General features: G+C 35.1%; 2 protein-coding genes across 3 annotated transcripts in view; one reads left to right on the top strand and one right to left on the bottom strand.

Moving 5' to 3' along the window:
• The window catches only part of UNC5C (unc-5 netrin receptor C), a 380387-nt gene that overhangs the window by 8208 nt on the left and 352541 nt on the right, over positions 1-19638 (top strand). The window lies entirely within an intron of this gene.
• On the bottom strand, positions 6378-8209 carry LOC119529670 (leucine-rich repeat-containing protein 57-like). The gene has a single exon (XM_037830294.1). The coding sequence runs from the start codon at positions 8039-8041 to the stop codon at positions 7322-7324; it is 720 nt and encodes a 239-aa protein (XP_037686222.1). The 5' UTR covers positions 8042-8209; the 3' UTR covers positions 6378-7321.

The raw sequence follows: 19638 nt of genomic DNA, 5'->3' as shown, positions 1-19638 counted from the left end.
CCTAAGAATGATAACTAGTGACAGAAGCACTATTGTCATTGTTGTTATTCTAATATAGGTGAATTTTCAGAGACCTGTGTTATCTCTAATTAAAACCCAAAGAAATAACCCAATTATTACGACCACTGCCAACCACAAAAACTGAAGATTGGTAAGACATGATAAATAATGGTTATTTCACTTTGAGTATTATGTTGATGTAAAATATGTTGACATTTGAATTTAGCTTTTTCATAAGGGAAAAATGATAAATTTTATCTTCCAAGGAGTAAAGAGTTTGCCAAATAGTCACATTGTAGTCACCCTTTGGAAGTGTTCAAGTTTAGTAAGCAGTAATCTTGGAGTCATTCTAAATAAAACAGTAATTATGTTGCCTCTCATTTTCTTGAACAATTTTCCTTCTTCCTTCTGGATCTCCATAAGATGATGAAAGAGTATAAGTTTAAAAATGTGTTAGGTAGGGATCAAATTCAAGGATTGAAAGAGGCTAAAGACATTTTAGCTTACCATAGCCATCACCAACAGAGTTCGCAGCTTGGTGGAAAACAGAAGCCATTTCAGTGCTAACTGCTCTCAGAAGCTGAGGAAAAAACAGACATGCTCAAATGATTTATTGTTTGCGCTATCGGAATAAAGACCCATGATTAGTATACCATCATAATATTATTCAACAGGCCCCTGACTGGGAACTTTCATCTTAATAGAGCCTTGATTTTCACCTATCTCAATTAACGCAGCAAAAGGATTTGGAAAGTATTTAAAAGTAAAGTAATTGAGAGAACTTCAAAAGACAATCCTAACAGAATGTAATTTTAGACACACATAATGCGTTTCCTCAAAGAGTAACACATTTGATTTCATTATTATTATATGATACATTCATCAATGAAGGATGTGTCTCAATTTGGGTGTTTCATTTCTAGGCTAGAAGCAGCAGGGTCCTGAGGAGCAGAAATGGGATCCGATTCCGTATTTACTAACAAGTAGCACAGTATCAGGCACAAAGCAGGTGACATGAATGATTGTGAAATATATTGATTTTTAAAAGAGAAATTATCTTACCTGTATCATTGTTGCTTTTCATATTACATGTTTTCTAAAATCTCCAAGTCTTCCAGAATTTGTAGTTAATTTAAAGCTTAATTCATGTGGCAATTTCTATTATAATTTCATGTAATAATACTGAAATAGTAATGGATATTTGAAGCAGCAAGTCCTACATGAAACATATTCTCATGAAGTATTAAATAAAATCATAATTTTTAACATAGTTTTCATCTGCCTGGTCTTAACATTTAAATTGAGTAATTAATGGAATCAAACAGGTTGATGATAGAGTAGAAAGCTATGGATAATGGATATTTAAGAAGATGTGTCCATATTTGATTATTTAGTTGAGAGATACTTGCTTATAACATATGTGCCTGAATATACTAACTCTGTCATTTTTATAGGGTAAAATAGCTCCGTTTCTTAGCTTCACATAGATTCAGATGGAATTTTAAGCTTCTTGAGTTCATAATGTATACTTAACTCATGTTAAGTTTGGATTTTATTTGGGCCTACTTGGGCAGACTGTGCTTGTTTGAGGAATCAAGACTTAAATCAGTGGCATATCATGAAATATATAATTAATCCTTCAGTTGGTCCTTGTAAAATGTATTGCCATTTCCTGAGCTATTCTGTTAAACATTGTCATTAATAACAATACCGATGTTAGTTTTTGAATGTCATGTACTTTACTAGAAATTCAATAGCATTCTCTTTAGATTTATATGAAACAATTGTTTCAGAAAAATTTTTGCTTAAGTGGAGTTTTGTCTTTAATGCATTACTGTACATTTTTCAAAAAATGTTGACAATCTCTCCTTATATACTGATTGAAATATGTGTATTAACTTCTTTTTATTTATATTTACACAAACATACATATATCTATAGGGAATTATAAAAAGCACAGTGAAGAAAATTACAGTTTACTTAATGTAACAGGATGAAAAAATAGATGAATGACTAGGAAAAGTTTTAACAGAAGTTAAGTTTTCCCAGTGGAGGGAAAAAGTCAGTTTATTGGATTTATCAGAAATGATCACATGAAAAATATATATGTCATTTTTTATTGAATTAAATAACTATAAAACTATTTCCTAGGAAGGAATTTCCAGGCAGACTCTTAATGAAATGAATAATTACAAGGAGTAGATGAATAGTCCAACAACTCCCTGTTAACATATAAATGCTTGGACAAATTGTGTGTATGTGTTGCTTTCTTTGTTTTAGGAGTGAAAGTTCATACAGTCTAGGCAAACCCTTAAAAAAATGAAACAGCACCAATCAAACAAATGAAAAGAAAACATTTTATTTTATAAAACAGATTAGTAAAGGTATTCATTGGATAAGAAAATCACTTCCGATGATCTTTAACTAGAAAATTATATCTTAGTTTTCTGCAGAATATCACCATGCTCTTGGCAAGTTGCTAAATCATTTCCCTAGTGCACAGTGTAGATGCTTCTGTCTCATTAGTACAATGGTTTATCTGAAAGAACAAGTTTTCTCCTGTCATCTGTGTTGCGGAGACTGGGGAATCTGGACTTCTGCTGGCTTATTTCAGAGGCGTGTTGGAGAACTTCTGTTATTTTCCTAAAGAGTGAACTATAATTTGCTGGCCAAAGTAGAATGCTGACTTTCACGCATGTGCGATTAAAGTCCTCCAACTTCATGCATGACTCTTTCGGAGAAAGCATCTCCCCTTGGGTCCTCTCTGGTAGAAAACATCTCCCCCTGGAGTTTGACACAATTTCCCTGGTAAGCAACCTGAATAAGGCTAAATCCAAAAAAAGAAGTCAATAATGGTGTTCTTCTTCCCTGACCAGAATTCAGTGATGGTTTGTTTCAATTATCAAATATAGTTTTATTTCCAGATTGAGGAATTCCTAATTTTCTAGGAATCCCTCAGATGCTATGTAGGCGGCTTTATTTCCAGGTTTATCCATTACCTCTATTTAAAGCTTTATTTAAACAAGCAAAGATAAAGTTAATTGAGAAGAAAAAAATGGTTGTTACTAATGGAGGAAAGCATAGAATTTCAGTCAGGATATGGGGATTATACACTTCTTTGTTTATATTCAATGTTGTATTAAAATGCAGGTTAATATATAAATGTTTGTGACATATCGTATAAATATATCCTGATCATTGTCATACATTTCCACATCACTTGACATTTTCAAACTAGGATTTTAAAAGTGCATAAATCAGTTCTAGGGCTCAGAAAACTGTTTTGTATGTTCTGTAACACACATATATCATTGATCAATGATACCAGATTTTCATAGCAAAATGTGTAGTACTTTGCTAAAACTGCAAAGTAAATAATAATGCATCACTAGTTTTGCTGTTACAAGTTCAAATGCTAATGAGGGAGGCTGCCTGTTTAATGCTGAGTTGCAAGGTTAAAAAGAAGGTCTTAAAGATAACAGCAGATTCCAGAGGCCTTATGTTTGTTTTGCATTCAGTGACAGTCACTAAATCAGGGAAAAGAATGTTCAAACAACACACTTGAGGAAAAGTGATTTTTATAGAAAGGGGCCATTTCTGCTAATAGCCAGTAACTGCTCATAACCCCACTGACATTAAAAGTCCATTAGCTAAGCCCAGTTTAAATAGCAGCTGATGCAGTGTCAGCTAAATGTACATTGGAATTTTTTTCATATACTGCAGTAAGAGCAGTTCCTGTATTTTTTTCTAAAACTATATACATTAAGTAAAACAAATGTCATCTGATAGTAGTGGCTGTGCTGCTAATAAACAGGCAGAGATTTGTGATGAAACAAAAGTAACAGTCTATATAACAAGATAAAAAGTGGTAGTGATGGTTTTAAAAGGGAGCCTTTGAGAAGAATCATATGGAGAAGCTTAAACTGACATGCAGAAAGAGTTGTTTCCACAGAGGCACATATTAACGTGCACTACTTTGAGAAATTCATTTAGAGTGAAATGACTTTTTTTATTAGCTGCAGTTTTTAGTTTTTCAGTATGTTTGAAACAGTGGGTAGCCCCTCCATAGACAGTTACGTGTGTAAAAAAGGGAGTGACAAGGGGATTGAGAAAAAAAGAACAAGTGAAAACAGAGGTTTAACTTCATATGTGCTAAATATTTTTAACATGATTGCTATTATAATATTTTCAAAACCAATGTGATGTGTTAGTGTTGCCTAGAATGAAATGTAAGGTTGAAAATATTCACATTAGCCACTCCCCCTCCCCCCAAGAGTTTTTAAATATGCATTTTTCCTTTTTAAAAAAGTATTTTCCTATCTCTGTTTTAATCATCTGAAAGGCAAGAAATTCTACTGCAAATTATGTTAGAATGCGAGGATCTTTAATAAGTCATCTTAAATTAGTGTCTAAAACAGATAGTGTTCTGTAACTAAGAGACCATTGTGGAGACAAACTAAGGGTTGTTCAGTAATCTAATGTGTGAGTTGAGAACAGAGCAGCAATTAATCAGTAGCCTGTCATGCTCACACCACTATGAAGTATTATGAGAGCCTCCACACTGACCACCCCCTTCTCTATTATCAGACCATTAGTGAAACCCTGTGCAAGTAACAGCGGAGAAGCCCTGTTTAATAATATGACCTGAGTATGTTGTGCATAAGCTTGGTGCGTGTTTTCACAATGGTCATTTGAATTCTCTTCACACTTTACTGTATTCAGAGTTATCTATTCAGCTTTCTGACTTAAGACATTACATCTTTTATTTATTCATTTATTTTTTAATGATATCCATTTTTCTTTAGATGATAAAAACAAATCCTCACATAACCTGAATTTCTTGAACAGGAAAAAAAGTAAAGAAAGAAAAGGAAAGGAAAGGAAAGAAAGAAAAAAAAGAAAAGAAAAGAAAAGAGGACTGTTATTTAACCATAATGGGGTGCCAGAGATCTTCTATGTTAACAGATTTTCATACAAGCATTTCTTAATAAAATCACAAAGTATTCTTTGGTGTTGTTAACTGTATTAATTCAGTTCAGGCCACTGTAAATGCTTGTTTTGAATGAATTGGAAGCTTACATGGACAGGGTTGATGCAATTAAATTACTAACCAGAATCCCATTTACTAACATATTTCATGAGGGACTTGATGATTAATCTCATCTTTAGTATGTAACTCAAGCATTAATAACAGATGGAAATATGTCTCAGTTCAAGCAGTGGGCTTTGATTTTTAATTCTAAACCTATTTTAGTTTCTCATACTAAAACGTCTGTTAAAAAGTGACTATTTTTGCTATATTTCCCTTTTCTACTGCACAAAACACAATTCTATTGCAAGATGAAAAAAAATGCCATTGCATTTGTCCTCAGAATAAATTTGTACACATTTGTACCAGTGTTATGAGATTGAATTATGTTGAAAATAACAAGATGATGCTAGACTGGACAATTTTTGCATTAAAATTTGACATAGTTTTTAGGATAAATTACCCACAATTTTAATACACAGTTACTTTCTTGTATAGCTTTAAAAGTTAGCCTTTTTTTGATTTGGTAACTGTTCAAAGAATTACATTTTCAAAATTATTTAGTAGACACAATATAGAATATGGTTTGCTCCTAACTTGAATTTGTATATTTATTTATGCTCACAAAACTTTTCTTAAAGTAATCTTTAATAATGTCCATTCTTTAATGTGACTGTCATGACTATGTTTAGAATAGAGAATGATTTAGATCTCTCTCTTTTTGCCAGTTTGACATTTCCTTTCTGTTACTGTTAGGAAATTAAAAATGTGTTGGATGTATTCCTTTGTGTGTGTGTGGTTATGTGTGTGTGCTTTGAGCTGATAACTTTCAGATACAGGAAATTAATCAAAATTAATTACAAAAAAAAATTATTGGGTAAAACCAAGACTATTTCTGTGGGAACTGTGTGGGGAAATACAAATGAGACTTTTAATTAGTCTCTTGGTAAATGTGAATAAACTGTACTAAACTCTATGCTTGCAAACTGCAAAGAAGTTAAAAATCTCTTTGTTTCACTTCACATTTGCAGGTAGAATGTCAGAGTAGCAAGAGTACGGACATCCTAGAATTGTTGTGAAGATGAACAGGGTTATCCCAAGTAAAGAACTGAGAACAGTGCCTGGCACAGATAAGCACTCAGTGCATCTTAGCAATCACTGCTGTTGCTGCTATTGCTGTTTTATTGTTATTATTTAACTCTGTGCTATACAACTATTTCCATTTGGCATCACGATGAAAATAATTAGACACATCGCAAGAATGGAAGGGTTGTGTTCAATTGGGAACTGCATCAGGTAGAAGAATGCCATATGGACCAACAAAAGCATACTCTTCAATGGTGGAATTTTTTAAAGAAATTGGTAGATTTTTATTTTATTTTATTTTTCATTAAAAATTCTTTATTTAGCATATTCTCTCAGCCAGAGAAAAAACTTGATAAACATAGGTTGTTTTAAAATGTTGTAGCAATGGTTTCTTGATAGGTAATTTGATCAGTAGAGTTATAAATACAAAATGGGAAAAGGGTTATCAGAAATAAGACATTATTTGTAACAAAGCTTCAGGAAAATCTTGATTATTAAAATTACTTTTATCTTACAAGTGTTGCATATACAGTTTTAGCTCTTCAGACATATCTTGATAGTTAGGCTCCTGCAATAATAAAGAATTTGCTACCGCAGACCCTAGGATCATCTTTTAGTGTTGTTTTGGTGCTTCTCTGACAAAGCACACTTTTAATCAAGACAGTCATATATATCCTAAACTCCAAGGATAAACACTGCAATTGAACAGATGAACTGGAATAAAATCATAAATCCTTCAATTAACCACAGCAGCCTCTCACAACTATTTGAATTTCATAAAAATATGAAGTATTAACACAGAGGTGGAATGGCAGTTGATTTTATGGATGCTCACACATTGAAACTGAACATGAAATTGAAAGCTGTAGTGTGAAACTATTATTGTTACCAGGCAGCAACCCCTCACCATATAAAAAGCAACTGGCAACTGGTTTCTTAAAGCCAAACTAATGATGGTTTTAAAAATCAAGATTGTCCAGTGCTCTATCCATGGTTCAAAATGGAGGGCTCTTCCTAGCTCTTCCTATCGCTTTTAGCTTATTTGAGGTGTGCCCTGAAAAGGAGAAAGATCATTGAGTAAAGTATCTCCTGGAGTGTTGCCTCCTTATTGCAGATATCCTTGACAATGACAGGAACCTTTGATTCAGACAGATTCCAACAGAGGATCCAAGTAGGTGTCATGTAAACTTCCCATACTAGAGAGCATCATGCAAACTTCTTCTTGGTAGCTGTAAACCTCTCCATGTACTTATCATAGCCTTCCAGTTCTCGAAGGTTCTTTATCTCAAAAAGATTGCCTTCCACAGCAAGCAGACAGATCTGGGAATCACTGAGGATACTCTGTGGAAGCATACTGAGCTCAAGACAGTTCTCTTCCAGGCGAAGAACTTTGAGGCGAGGACAGCAAGATATCTTCACTGAGATCTGAGATATCTGGTTCTGATTGAGGTTGAGTTCGATGACCTGCAGCTCTCCCACTATGTCAGGTATACTCCGAATCTGGTTCTTAGAGAGATCCACAACATCCAGGTGCCGCAGGCTACAGAGTTGGGGTGGTAGTGTCCGGAGTTGGTTCCCAGAGAGGCTCAGGGTCTTGAGGGCTGAGAGGTGTCCAAAGGTAGATGGCAAATCCATCAGGTGATTGTTGTTTAGGCTTAGCATCTCTAGTTTTTTCAGATTGCATAACTCATCAGGCAGAAGAGTCAGTTTGTTGTTGTTCAGGGAGAGGCTCTTCAGCAGAGTGAACTTCCCTATCAGCATAGGCGGTAGGCTCTCGATCTTGTTGTTGGATAAGTCGATGGTCCTGAGATTGCTCCTCAGCTTCTGCAACTCTGAAGGGAACTCGGTCAGTCCGCGGTCCTTGAGCTGAAAGACACCCGTTTTCTGCGCTGTTTCCACATGAGCGCGGAGGGCACTGTTCCCCATCCTGGCGCCGCGGCTCAGATCCCCCAGATGCCACCCCTTGCTGATGTCTGGATCCTGGAGCCAGCCCTAGAGTGGCAAGGAAGGGAAGGACAGACAGCCCAGTCACTAGGCCCTGCCTGTCGCTTTTACAGCTCTTCCTAGACCAAGCGCTGCTGAGAGCCTAAGAGGATCGGGGAGCCCTGGACTCGCCTACTCCCCCTCACTTCACAAACAGCTCCGCAGCAGAAAACGCGCGATCCGCGCCCACCAGGGATGAGCTCCCCGGGCTTTGGTAGATTTTTAAAATCACATTTTTTACATGTGGTTAAGTTAGGAGGCTTTAATTGACGAATGAAATTCAACACTAGTTTATTTCAGTTTTCTGGATAAGAAAGTTGAGTTGATTCCTTCCTTCCTTCCTTCCTTCCTTCCCTTCTTCCTTCCTTCCTTCCTTCCCTCCTTCCCATGCCAGTTTCTGAATCTAGAATACATTCCATTAAAACAAGTACCTGATAAACCTCAATGAGAAAATTAATGTATGTTTCTCTGCACATTTGCTATAATTATAAAGACAAACATAAATAAAAAAGCAGGAAAGATCAATTAGCAAATTCTTTACTTTTTGCTAACATTTAAACTTTTTCTAGAGGAATAGAAATAATTAACCTTCTTCACTTGTAGTAGAAATTTTAACACATCAAAGCATTTACTGATCCTAGAATAGAGCAAATTTTATTAAACTGAAATTTGCAAGCAAGGTCAAAGTTCTTACATGTTCAAGGGGCATGTTATATATATATGCAAAAAAAGCAATTCGATACCCAAATTTAAATATATCAGATATTTTGTGACTGATATACTACCTTTAATAAAGTATTTTTCAAATGGACCAGTTAATGAACAAACTGTAGCTGAACTCTATAGTTCCTCACATCCATGCACATTATTGATGATATATAAGAAAAGAAAGTAAAAAAAAAAAAAAAAAAAAAAAAAAAATCCCCAGATCATAGCTCTGCTTGAAGGGTGTTTTCCAGTGTGTATTTCTAAAATGAAAGTGTATTTTCCTTAAGTAATTACTTTATTTTGAAAAAAGTGGGGACATAGAAAATCCTTTTAGCTACAAAGAATATTCAGTATTATAATTTTTAGCTCACCATGATATTAAATAATCTCCTTAGTTATTGTGTTTTACATTCTTGAAAATGCTTCATTGTAAAGTAAAACCAAGACAAACTATACAACCTTTTTTTCCAAAAATGTATCAACTTGATAGAAAGAACATAACCCAAAGCTTTTAGAACCCAAAATAATGCAACTGTGGACCTTTAGCAAACAAAATTTAAAGATGCATTACCTAAGTAATAAACAAGGATAACTCATTCACCACACCAAAATGATGCCCACCCAGGTAACACCTTAAAGAGGCCCATGGAATGCTGATCCATTTATGATTTTCTTTGTCTAAAAGGCAGAGTTTAGCAGTCTTTTATCTTTTATCCCTGACCTTCCTCCCCCACTTCCCCAAGTGCTGTGCTCTAGGGAACATTCCACTTTTTTAAAAGGAAAATTAATAAGAACTCTGGAATCAGCCATGTGGTTTAGTCCCTACGTAATTATGGAAATCTCTTGTCTCTATAGGATCTTACTCCATTTAAGGAATCCAACAGAAGCAACGTAGAATGTTTTTAATGATTGATTAAACTGCTTATTTGGGGTTTTATGCTTTATAGAACATTTGGTTTGTAGTATTTTTCTTTGATGATTTTCAAGGGAAAAAACACACACACATCCTCTAAAAAGATGAGACAGTATTTATAATCCCTTCCTCTAGGCTATATCTGTAGTTTCTTTTAAAAAAACAAGCATCTCAAAACTTTAATTTTACCACATTAAACTGTCTTCAGAATTCTGTTTGTGATTACAGACTTTTTTGTGGTTTTGTTTTTGTAAAAATTGATATGAACAATATCTAATTTGTGCCAGAATGTGTGTTTACTGGCACTTTCTTTTTTTTGAGGGGGGGGGGAGCAATTTGGAAAGGCAAAACTGTTAAAACAAATAAAAAAATTGTTTTTAGAGTTTTATAAATTTTTGTGTTTGCAAACATTTAAACATATTCAAATATTTGATGTTATGTCAGAAATTATGATATATATTCCTCAAGTATGTTTCAAATCTGCCCATTTTTCTTTGTTCTCACTCTTATTATGCTACGTCTTAACTGGATCACTGAAACGTTCTTTCTGCTTCTTGTACTGTCCCATTCTCCTCTATCCTCTGTCCTGAAGCCTGGCAAATGCTAACAAGTACCTTTAGAAGAGTTCTTTTTCTTGAAACTTTCCAGTAGCTTTCCATTGCCCTTATAAAAAGATCCAAACTTCTTAACGTGGCTGACTTGTGTTTACACCTCTCACTTCATTTCTAGATACTCTCTCTGGTGATAGCCTCCTCAGATCATGCAGCTCCCTCAGATTTGGCACAGAATGTTCCAGTGCAGTCCTAGTAGGAGACATCCTTCAGAATTTTCTAGCAAGCCGCCATGCTCACTCACTGCCTGCCTTCAGTTATGCTCTTTCCTTTGCCATGAGCAAGTGTTCATTCTTCATGTTCCATCCCTTCCTGCAGGCTGACTCCTGTTCAGTCTTTACATCTTAGTTTAAATCTTCGTCCCTTCATAAAGCTCCCTTTCACAACAAAGCTGGCATGTCAAAATGATGAGAGCAGGGATGTGTTCATTGTTGTGTCTCTAGCACATGGCATGATGTTTGGCACACAGTCACCATGGAATATGTAGATCTTCTGAATGATGACGGATGAATGCACGCTTTGTTCCCACACAAGTAACACATATTAGAATGGCTTTCTGTGAAGACTTATGGTGGTGGAATTAATGAAAACTTTCCAGGTTCTCTTCATCACCCACTTTGAGAGCTACTGGACAGAACGAGCTGAATGTGGAGTTGCAGGTAGAAAGTGACAACAGTCTCAGGAGATGAATGTTCTCCATCTTTTGGATCCTGGCTCAATGGCCATTCTCCTTACCCTCCTTTCAGAAATCCATTCCTAACCTCAGAAATTGCTCTGTAATTTGAAGCTTTTAAGTAATGAGAAACTTGGTGTGCTGGTGTGAATGTATTATGTCCCCCAGAAAAAGCCATATTCTTTGATGCAATCTTGTGGGGCAGACATAATAGTGGGGATTAAGTTGGAACGTTTGGATTAGGTTGTTTGCATGGAGATGCGCCCCACCCAACTGTGGATGATAACTGATGGGATATTTCTGTGGAGGCATGGCCCCACCCATTCGGGGTGGGCCTTGATCAGTGGAGCCATATAAAAGCTCACTCAAAGAGAAGGAACTCAGTGCAGCTGTGAGTGACATTTTGAAGAGGAGCAAGTTTGCTAGAGAGGAACGTCCTGGGAGAAAGCCATTCTGAAACCAGAACTTTGGAGCAGATGCCAGCCACGTGCCTTCCCAACTAACAGAAGTTTTCCAGACGCCATTGGCCATCCTCCAGTGAAAGTACCCAATTACTGATGTGTTACCTTGGACACTTTATGGCCTTAAGACTGTAACTGTGTAGCCAAATAAACCCCCTTTTTATAAAAGCCAATCCATCTCTGGTGTTTTGCATTCCGCAGCATTAGCAAACTAGAACACTTGGATTCTCTTGTAGTTGAAACAAATAAACCCCAGACAGTTGATGGGTAAGCGATGGGATCACAATTGGGTCCTAACTGGTCTGATCAAGTTGCTTAAACACAGAATTAGGAGTTAAAGAGGGTTACTCATCAAACAATCCCCCAGTGATGCTCAAGAGAACCTTTCCAATTCTTTAATTATAGAACTCTATCATATGGAATACTGCTAAAGTAAAATGACTTTCAACTGGGTGATTGAATTTTGTGTTACATTGGGATTGTTGTGCCAAAAAAATTAATTATAGAGTATTTCCTCTTATTTCTTTTTACTAGAAACAAGTCTTTTTAGCGTATAAGTCTTTTTAGGGTGTGTGTTGGGGGTGGATGGTGGGGAAGGCAGGTACAAGAAAAGTAAAGAAAAATAAATCAGCTTTGGAGTGCATATTGAACCCATATATACACTATAATTGACTATTGTCTGAAGATTCTTTTGATAAGACCACTGCCCTTTGGCCAGAGTATTTTGTTTTTTAGACTAGGAAGTAGTATATAATGAAATGTATCATTATGAAGTATGATTGAATCAAATATTCTTATAGGCACTTTTAAGGTGACCAAACTATGTTATAGATCATGCTGTACTGCCGGCAAAGAGGAAATTATAGCAAGTAACTGCTTCTTCTTTGTTAAGACTTCAGTAAACACAGACCCAACTTGCCCTGAATAATTACCGCAGAGAGCTATGCAGTGGTCTTTAACTGGTGGTTGTTTGTAATCAAGCAGCCTGGATCTTGCCTTGACATAAAGCAGAGGAAGTGGTTAGGAGACAGACCTGTAATTATCAGCAGCAGGTGCCCATAATGGAATGCCAGAGAGATGTTTGAAGAGGCAAATATTACTTTAGGAAACTAGACTTCAAGACTGTCAGTTTAGACCAAAAGACATCTAAGTAAAAACTGGCTGAAGAGCAAGCAGTATTAAAAGCATATTTCTTTGGAAACAAAAGCAATTATAATAAGTTCTTCTAATGCAAAGTAACCTCTTCCTCCAAATGCTTAAATACTCTCAAGATATGAAGTCGAAAACAAGACTGGATACCATTTTCAGAAAAGGATGAGTTAAAAGAATTAAACATTTTTTTGGTTATTAAAAGGTTTACTTATGAGGTAAACAAAATGTGTTGCACTTTATTTTGCTAAGTATCAGGCAAATAAATTGAATGAGTGGCAAATTAGTTTCTTTTTTAAAACTGATTTTCATAGCTTCAAAGGACATTTGATTTCATCCCATAAATACAATTAAACAAATTTTTTTAATTTCAGTTACAGAGCTTAACAACCTTCTCAATTGTAATTTTTAGATTGAAGAATCAAAACAAAAGAAATCCAGTATTTCATGAAACCCAAAAGTTTCAAATACATTTAAAAGTTTGTGATATATTAAATTACTAGGCATGCATTTTTATTTGTCATTACTATGTTCACCATTTAGTGATAATATTTTTCAATTTTCACCTTTTTCTAAAAGAAAGAAAATATTACCATTCTTTCTAAGCAGTTCTTATAAAGAATAATGAGCCATGCAATGATGTATGTACAATAAAAACTTAATCAAGTTATAAAAGAAATATTAAACTTAGAGTAATGATGCCAGCTCAGCTTTTAGAAATGCACTTAGCAAAGTTGTTTTGATTGTGTGCTAATATTTCAATTTTTTTCTTTTATCTTAAGCTATATACCAAAGGCCATGATTTACATTAACTTACAGGAAATTCTATTGTGTGAGGCCTAGATAAACTAAAGAAATATAATGAAACATAATTGCCTTGATAGTTTTCTACACTTTTGAATGGATAATTTTCTTTTTCCTTCTTTTCTAACTAAGAATACACTTTGCCTTTTTGTATATTGTGGGAGTGAGTGAACCTCATGGAACCTGAGCACCTTCAAATGGGGAGAGGAGTTACGATGTATCTGTATGATCCTATTCATTCTCAGATGTGCTTAGCACATATTTTGGGGGAATATTTGTTTTCCTGCCTGATGTGAAGCATATACTTATAACTATGAAAACAAGTGGAGAAGTCAGTCATTCATTGTGTTTGCCAAAAATGCCTTCAGCTCCCACAGTAGTTGTATGTCAGGATCTTGCCCTACTTATAAGGAAGGCATAAGATTTATTCTGGAAATTTAGCAGACAGACCAGCCCTCAAAAATGCGAAGGAACAGATTTCTGTAGCTAAATTAAATAAACTTCAGTCACACTTGACACATTACCCTTAAGATAACTCCATCTAAAAATATATGGAAGTTGCAGAGGGTCTCAGGTCTTGTTCAAAGAGGACACCAAATATGGAAGAGAGATTCAAGATTTACCTAAGAACAAATGGATTTAAAAAGCAGGGGAGGGACATAATATTTTTTATGATTTGCAATTTATTCTGCATATTTTGACTTATTTGGCTTCTTTTTCTCTAGATTGCCAAGTAAATCAAACAAGCCTGACATTAGGACTGGTAATTGAAATAGGTGTAACACAGCATCCAAATAGTTGCCTACATTTCACTGGCAAAATTTAGATGGAGGATAAAGACATGACTAGAGCCGGTAGCTATAGAAGTTAGAGTTTATCTAACTATTTTAACATGCAGTATATTCTCTCAAACCATGGCTCAGTTAAACATTTTTTAAAAGAGGAAACAATATCCAGGAAAGCTGAATTTAATTCAATTCAGAAAGTATTCATTGCCATATCCCATGGAGATAAGTGAGATAGAATAGTATAACATATGGTACCTGCCTTATGAAACTTAAAATCTCATTAGGAAAGAAAAATGGTACAGATAAATTATATAAGATTGCAGGAGGGTAAATTAACGTAACAAAATGAATAAAATATTTTGAAAGAGATCAAAGGAGCAGTAAATGTTTGGTGCTAGAGCTTTCTGTTGGAATAAACTCTTAGCCAATCTTGAGACAGGAATGAAGTCATGTCTCTTATTCCCTTTTATAAGTACTACTCTCACTTAACTTAGAGAGGCTACTGGAAATATTTTGTTATAGCTGTGCAAGATTCTGTTCTCTTTGCCTCTTCCCAATCTCCTCCCCCTTCAATTTTGAGAGCAATTCTTCCCCTCGGGCTTCTATTAACAGCTCTTGGGTTTGCCTTGAAATGAAGAGTTATATGGACACCCGGTCCCTGATCTCTTGAGTCACTCTTTGCCTTTGCTCTCCCAGGCTACATTACATTTCTATAGTGCTAAATGAGTCTCCAATCCAAATTTAGCTGTTTTATTACATACTCTGTAGCTAAGCCACTTCAGGCCAGACATTACCGCATCTCTCAGCAACAGAATTTGAGTTTGTCAAGTTGTGCAGGTTTGTTGTCTCCTTTAAGTACAGTTTTACATGTCTTAATGCTTATTTGGATTTTGAGTAATGGTCTCCTTGGTGTGCTGATATTTAGAAAATGATGTCAGTGCTGGAAGGTAGAGGATTGCTATGTTAGATATTTCCCCTTCCCTTTAAAGGAGATATTAAGGGGATGGAGGACCTGTGGCATGAATCTCTGCGGGTGAGAAAATTGAGCGTAAGCAACCTGAAGAACTACTTCAAAGTCAATTGTAGAAACTTCCATAATTAACTAAAATTGTTTGGGTAACTTTAAATTGAAAGGACCAGGGGGTTTATATGCACGATTCTGAAAGTTAGATTTTTACATTCAAAGCCTAAGAATGTTTTGCCTAACATTTTTTTTAACAACTAAGTTTGATAATATAGAGACAATTAGTTATAAATTTGATCATGGCGTTTGTGCCGGTTTGAGTGTATTGTGTCCCCCAAATGCCATTATCTTTGTAGTCTTGTGTGGGGCAGAAGTTTTGGTGCTGGTTAGATTTGCTTGGAGTGTGCCCCACCCAGCTGTGGGAGATAATTTTGATGAGATGTTCCCATGGAGGTGTGGCCCCACCCATTCGGGTGATTGGTGGAGCTATATAAATGAGCTGACTCAAAGAGAGAAAAGAGAGTGCAGCTGGGAGTGATGTTTTGAAGAGGAGCAAGCTTGCTAGAAAGGAACGTCCTGGGAGAAAGCCGTTTTGAGGCCGGAGCTTTGGAGCAGATGCCAGCTGCCTTCCTAGCTAGCAGAGGTTTTCTGGACTCCATTGGCCATCCTCCGGTGAAAGTACCCGATTGCTGGGGTGTTACCTTGGACGCTTTGTGGCCTTAAGACTGTAACTGTGTAGTGAAATAAACCCCCGTTTTATAAAAGCCTATCCATCTCTGGTGTTTTGCATTCTGCAGCATTAGCAAACTAGAACAGCGTTCCTTGCTCTTCAGTTCTCCCTTGAGTAAAGGCATTTTAACTTTTTTTCATGCTTTTTGTCATTTTGGGGATCTAAGAGCATGCTAGAATAAGCAATCTATAGGATACTGATGAATATTTCCAAAGATCTGGTATTTTCCAGGTTTAGAAATGGGTTAAAAACAAAAACGTGAAGTGCAGTGTCTTAGGATGTGAGCTTCATCATGGCCAGGCATGTGGTAGGCTCTTATTAAAAGTTTCTAAATTGATTGGGTTAAAAAATACATGTAAAGAAACTTCATATTTCTGATTAATAAAAAAAAATCACCCTACATTCTCTCAAATCAAGTCTATATAATTCTTAACAAATAGCATTCTTCTCAATTGCCACACTAATTATAAGTCTATGAAAATAGATAATTTTTCCTAAACTATTTTCACAAATGCAATTATAAATAGTTTACCATGTCAAATGTCTATATGTGTGTATATACACATAAATATACACTTAAAATATATATTTATGTTGGTACTGTTATAGGAGAACACCTTGAAGACCATGAAGAAAGACACAGAGGCTGGGAGCTACTTCGATATTTCAAAAATCCTAAAGTTGAACAGCTTACTAAATAAGTGTCAGGAGTCTTTCTTTAATTGAATTTTATCAACTCAATTTGGTACTGCTGATCAGAAACTGTTTATATATATAGGGAGAGAGCTAATTTATTATACGACAATAAGTGCAATTTGTTAGGAGGTATAAAACAATGTAAAAGGCTTAGAAAAGTGTTTAAATATCATAAATGGAATGTAATTTTGAATATACTGCTTTATTTTATACATTAATGTGTGTTTTTATCATAATACTAAAATATTTGGAATTGAAATTGACCATATCAATTGCTTTTTGGTTCAGTCAATTTTTATGATTTGTTTTTTAAGAATACTTGCTTGGCAGTTTGGGGCCTTCATTCTTTATGAACTTGGAGTATAGAGGTTAATGCATGTAAATGTAAAAGAATTTATTGAGGAGATTTTACGTTTTTTTTAAATTTTCATTTTGTTACTTGACTTGAAACCCTACACTAAAAAACTATGATACCGTACCTGTGTTAAAGACATGTTTTGATTTGTATTATTGGTTCTTTTAATGTTCCATTTTCTTTTAACAAAGCCAAAATTTAACTCTTAGCTGTTTTTATTCATGAAAAAATAGTGAAGATAGCTATTTTTTGTGTTTTTATTATTAGCTTGTAATGGCAATATAACCATGTTAAGTTCGTTTTCTGATTTATACCAGTAGATTCAGAGGCCCCAATACAGAGCATAATTTAGTTATTGTGAGAAAATCATTTCAACTTTAAAAATTGAGAGACCCATTAATGGCACATATTCAAATTTTTCTTAACTTTAGTTAATTCAGTGTTTGTTATAGAGTTTTTGTGGTAATTATTTAAATAGTTTCAGCTTTAAGTTTTGCGTTTAAGATAGAAATTTTAAAACTTCATGGAAGCAGTGAGTAATACAATTGTTCTAATACTACTTACTAGTTTAGTAATTACCTGTAATTTCTAATCAGTCTTTATTTTAAAAAATTATTTTCATTACTTAACAAAACAAAATTTAAATTATCTTTTAACTGAAATTTGTGTAGAATGTCTTTATTAATACTTTATAGGGTAAATCTCTTTTTTTTTAAGCATTTTCTTAATCAGATGTATCATTGAACCTACCTGTCATATCTGCAGTGTGTTGAGTAAACGACTCAATGCAGTGACTACATAATTTATTGACTAAATTTGGTCATTTTTATGAGTGAAAGGGAAAACTATTAAGAATTATTCCTAGGCAATAGGTATAAGCTGGGATTGTCCTGAGAAAACTAGGTTGGATATTCACCTTACCAGGAGGTTCTAAAACATCATGTACTACCTTCTAAATCATTAGGGAAAAAAAGTTAGATCCTATTTGTACTGGTTTCAGAACTATATGTACTTTATTCCGTGTCTTTGAAAAGTTATTGTCCTTTCATGAAGTTGAAGAAAATTGATTAACCAGACAGCCTTACTAGCCCATGTCAGAAAACAGAGTGTGCTTTACCATGGACCTTCAGTTCATCATTTAAGCTTATTTGAAATTTTTTATTAAATGTATTGAAGGAAGCAAAACTACTTCCGATTAATAACAGATTAATTCCTTTTTCTAAAGGAATAGAAATCAAGAGTTGTTAAGAAAAAATGCGGAATATATTTTGCATGGGTTGATCTTAACCCCTTTTCTCCCATTCTTGTTGATTGTCATTCTTCCACAGGGAACTGTCACTAACCATGACCAGCCCCTTTGAGATGCTCTGTCAACATGTTCATTTTGGGCTGCTCCATCACAAAAACTAATAGCCACTCAAAAGCACAACCCAAATCAGAGTAAACCTTGACAATAACCATTAAAAAAAAAAGTTTAATTTCGAAATAATTTCAAATTTGCAGGACAATTGCAAAAATAAGAAAAAACCCATACGGACGTCTCTAGAAACTGACCAAGATAGCCAAATTTAATTTTTAACATTTTGGCACATTTGCTATATCATTGTCAGTAACCTTTTATAAGGTGATTTTCTCATCTTGGTTGATTTGTACCTCAGAGTATATTAAAATGCAACTGAGTGGGCTGCCATGACTTTTTGGACTGAAAAGAATATTGCCAAAAAAGTGTCTTGGATATAAGCAAGATACATTTTCTATGATGGTTATATGTCTTTGTTTTTAAAAATATTCTTAGCTCATGGATATGAAGGTTGCATAAGGTTATAAAAAAATACTTATCTTGGATGAGACTTGGTTATACACTATGAGTTCAATGTGTTTCACAACTTTTTATCATGTGGAATTCACAAAAGATATTCGATTAAACATTTCTAAAATGAAAAACACAAAAAGAATAAATAATGATTAAGTTTCAAAATGTAGTTCTACAAGATTGCAAGAGTATTCAGCTGGAATTTTGCAAAGTAAGAATTTTCACAAAGCAGGTCTAATTTACTTTAGTACTCAAGCATTCACCAGTATTTTAAAGAGAATACACTTGGGGAAACAATTAGTTATATTTCCTCAGTCAGGACTAATTCATAAGGCCAGCAACATGGGGGAGGGCATTCACAAACTTGCTGGCTGTTACGTATGTCATACTTCCTTTTGGCATTTGAGCTTCCAAATATATTCCATCAACTCTGTGTGCAATATATTTTTTTTTATTTGTGATGGCGCGTGTGGAGGGAGGATTTTCTCTGATTCAGCTGGCTTCAGTGACCCACTAATTTAGCATCTTTTTTAAAAAGAACACATGGAAAACCAAAACCCATATGGGGAACTGACTTGCCTTGTGTTTGGAAATTTGACCCACCCAGAACATATATTTTACAGATGAGGAAACAGACCCCCACAGAGCCCAAAGTTCACGCAGGTGTTAATGTAGAACTGGGACTACAACTCAAGACCCCCAACTCCCGGTTCCAGCTGCTTTCAACCATGTGGCCCTGTATCTTCAACAGCCCCCATGCAGATTTATATTTCATGCTGCTGGGCCTTATTCTTCCTTGGCAAAACCAGATCCTAAGTTAGCTGTCACAAGCTCCAGTGCCTGGTGGGACCCATGAGGTTGCACGAGTGAGTGTG

The sequence above is a fragment of the Choloepus didactylus genome, chromosome 3 (assembly GCF_015220235.1).
Source record: "Choloepus didactylus isolate mChoDid1 chromosome 3, mChoDid1.pri, whole genome shotgun sequence".
NCBI classification, from domain to species: domain Eukaryota; kingdom Metazoa; phylum Chordata; class Mammalia; order Pilosa; family Megalonychidae; genus Choloepus; species Choloepus didactylus.
This window is presented reverse-complemented; position numbering and strand designations above follow the sequence as displayed.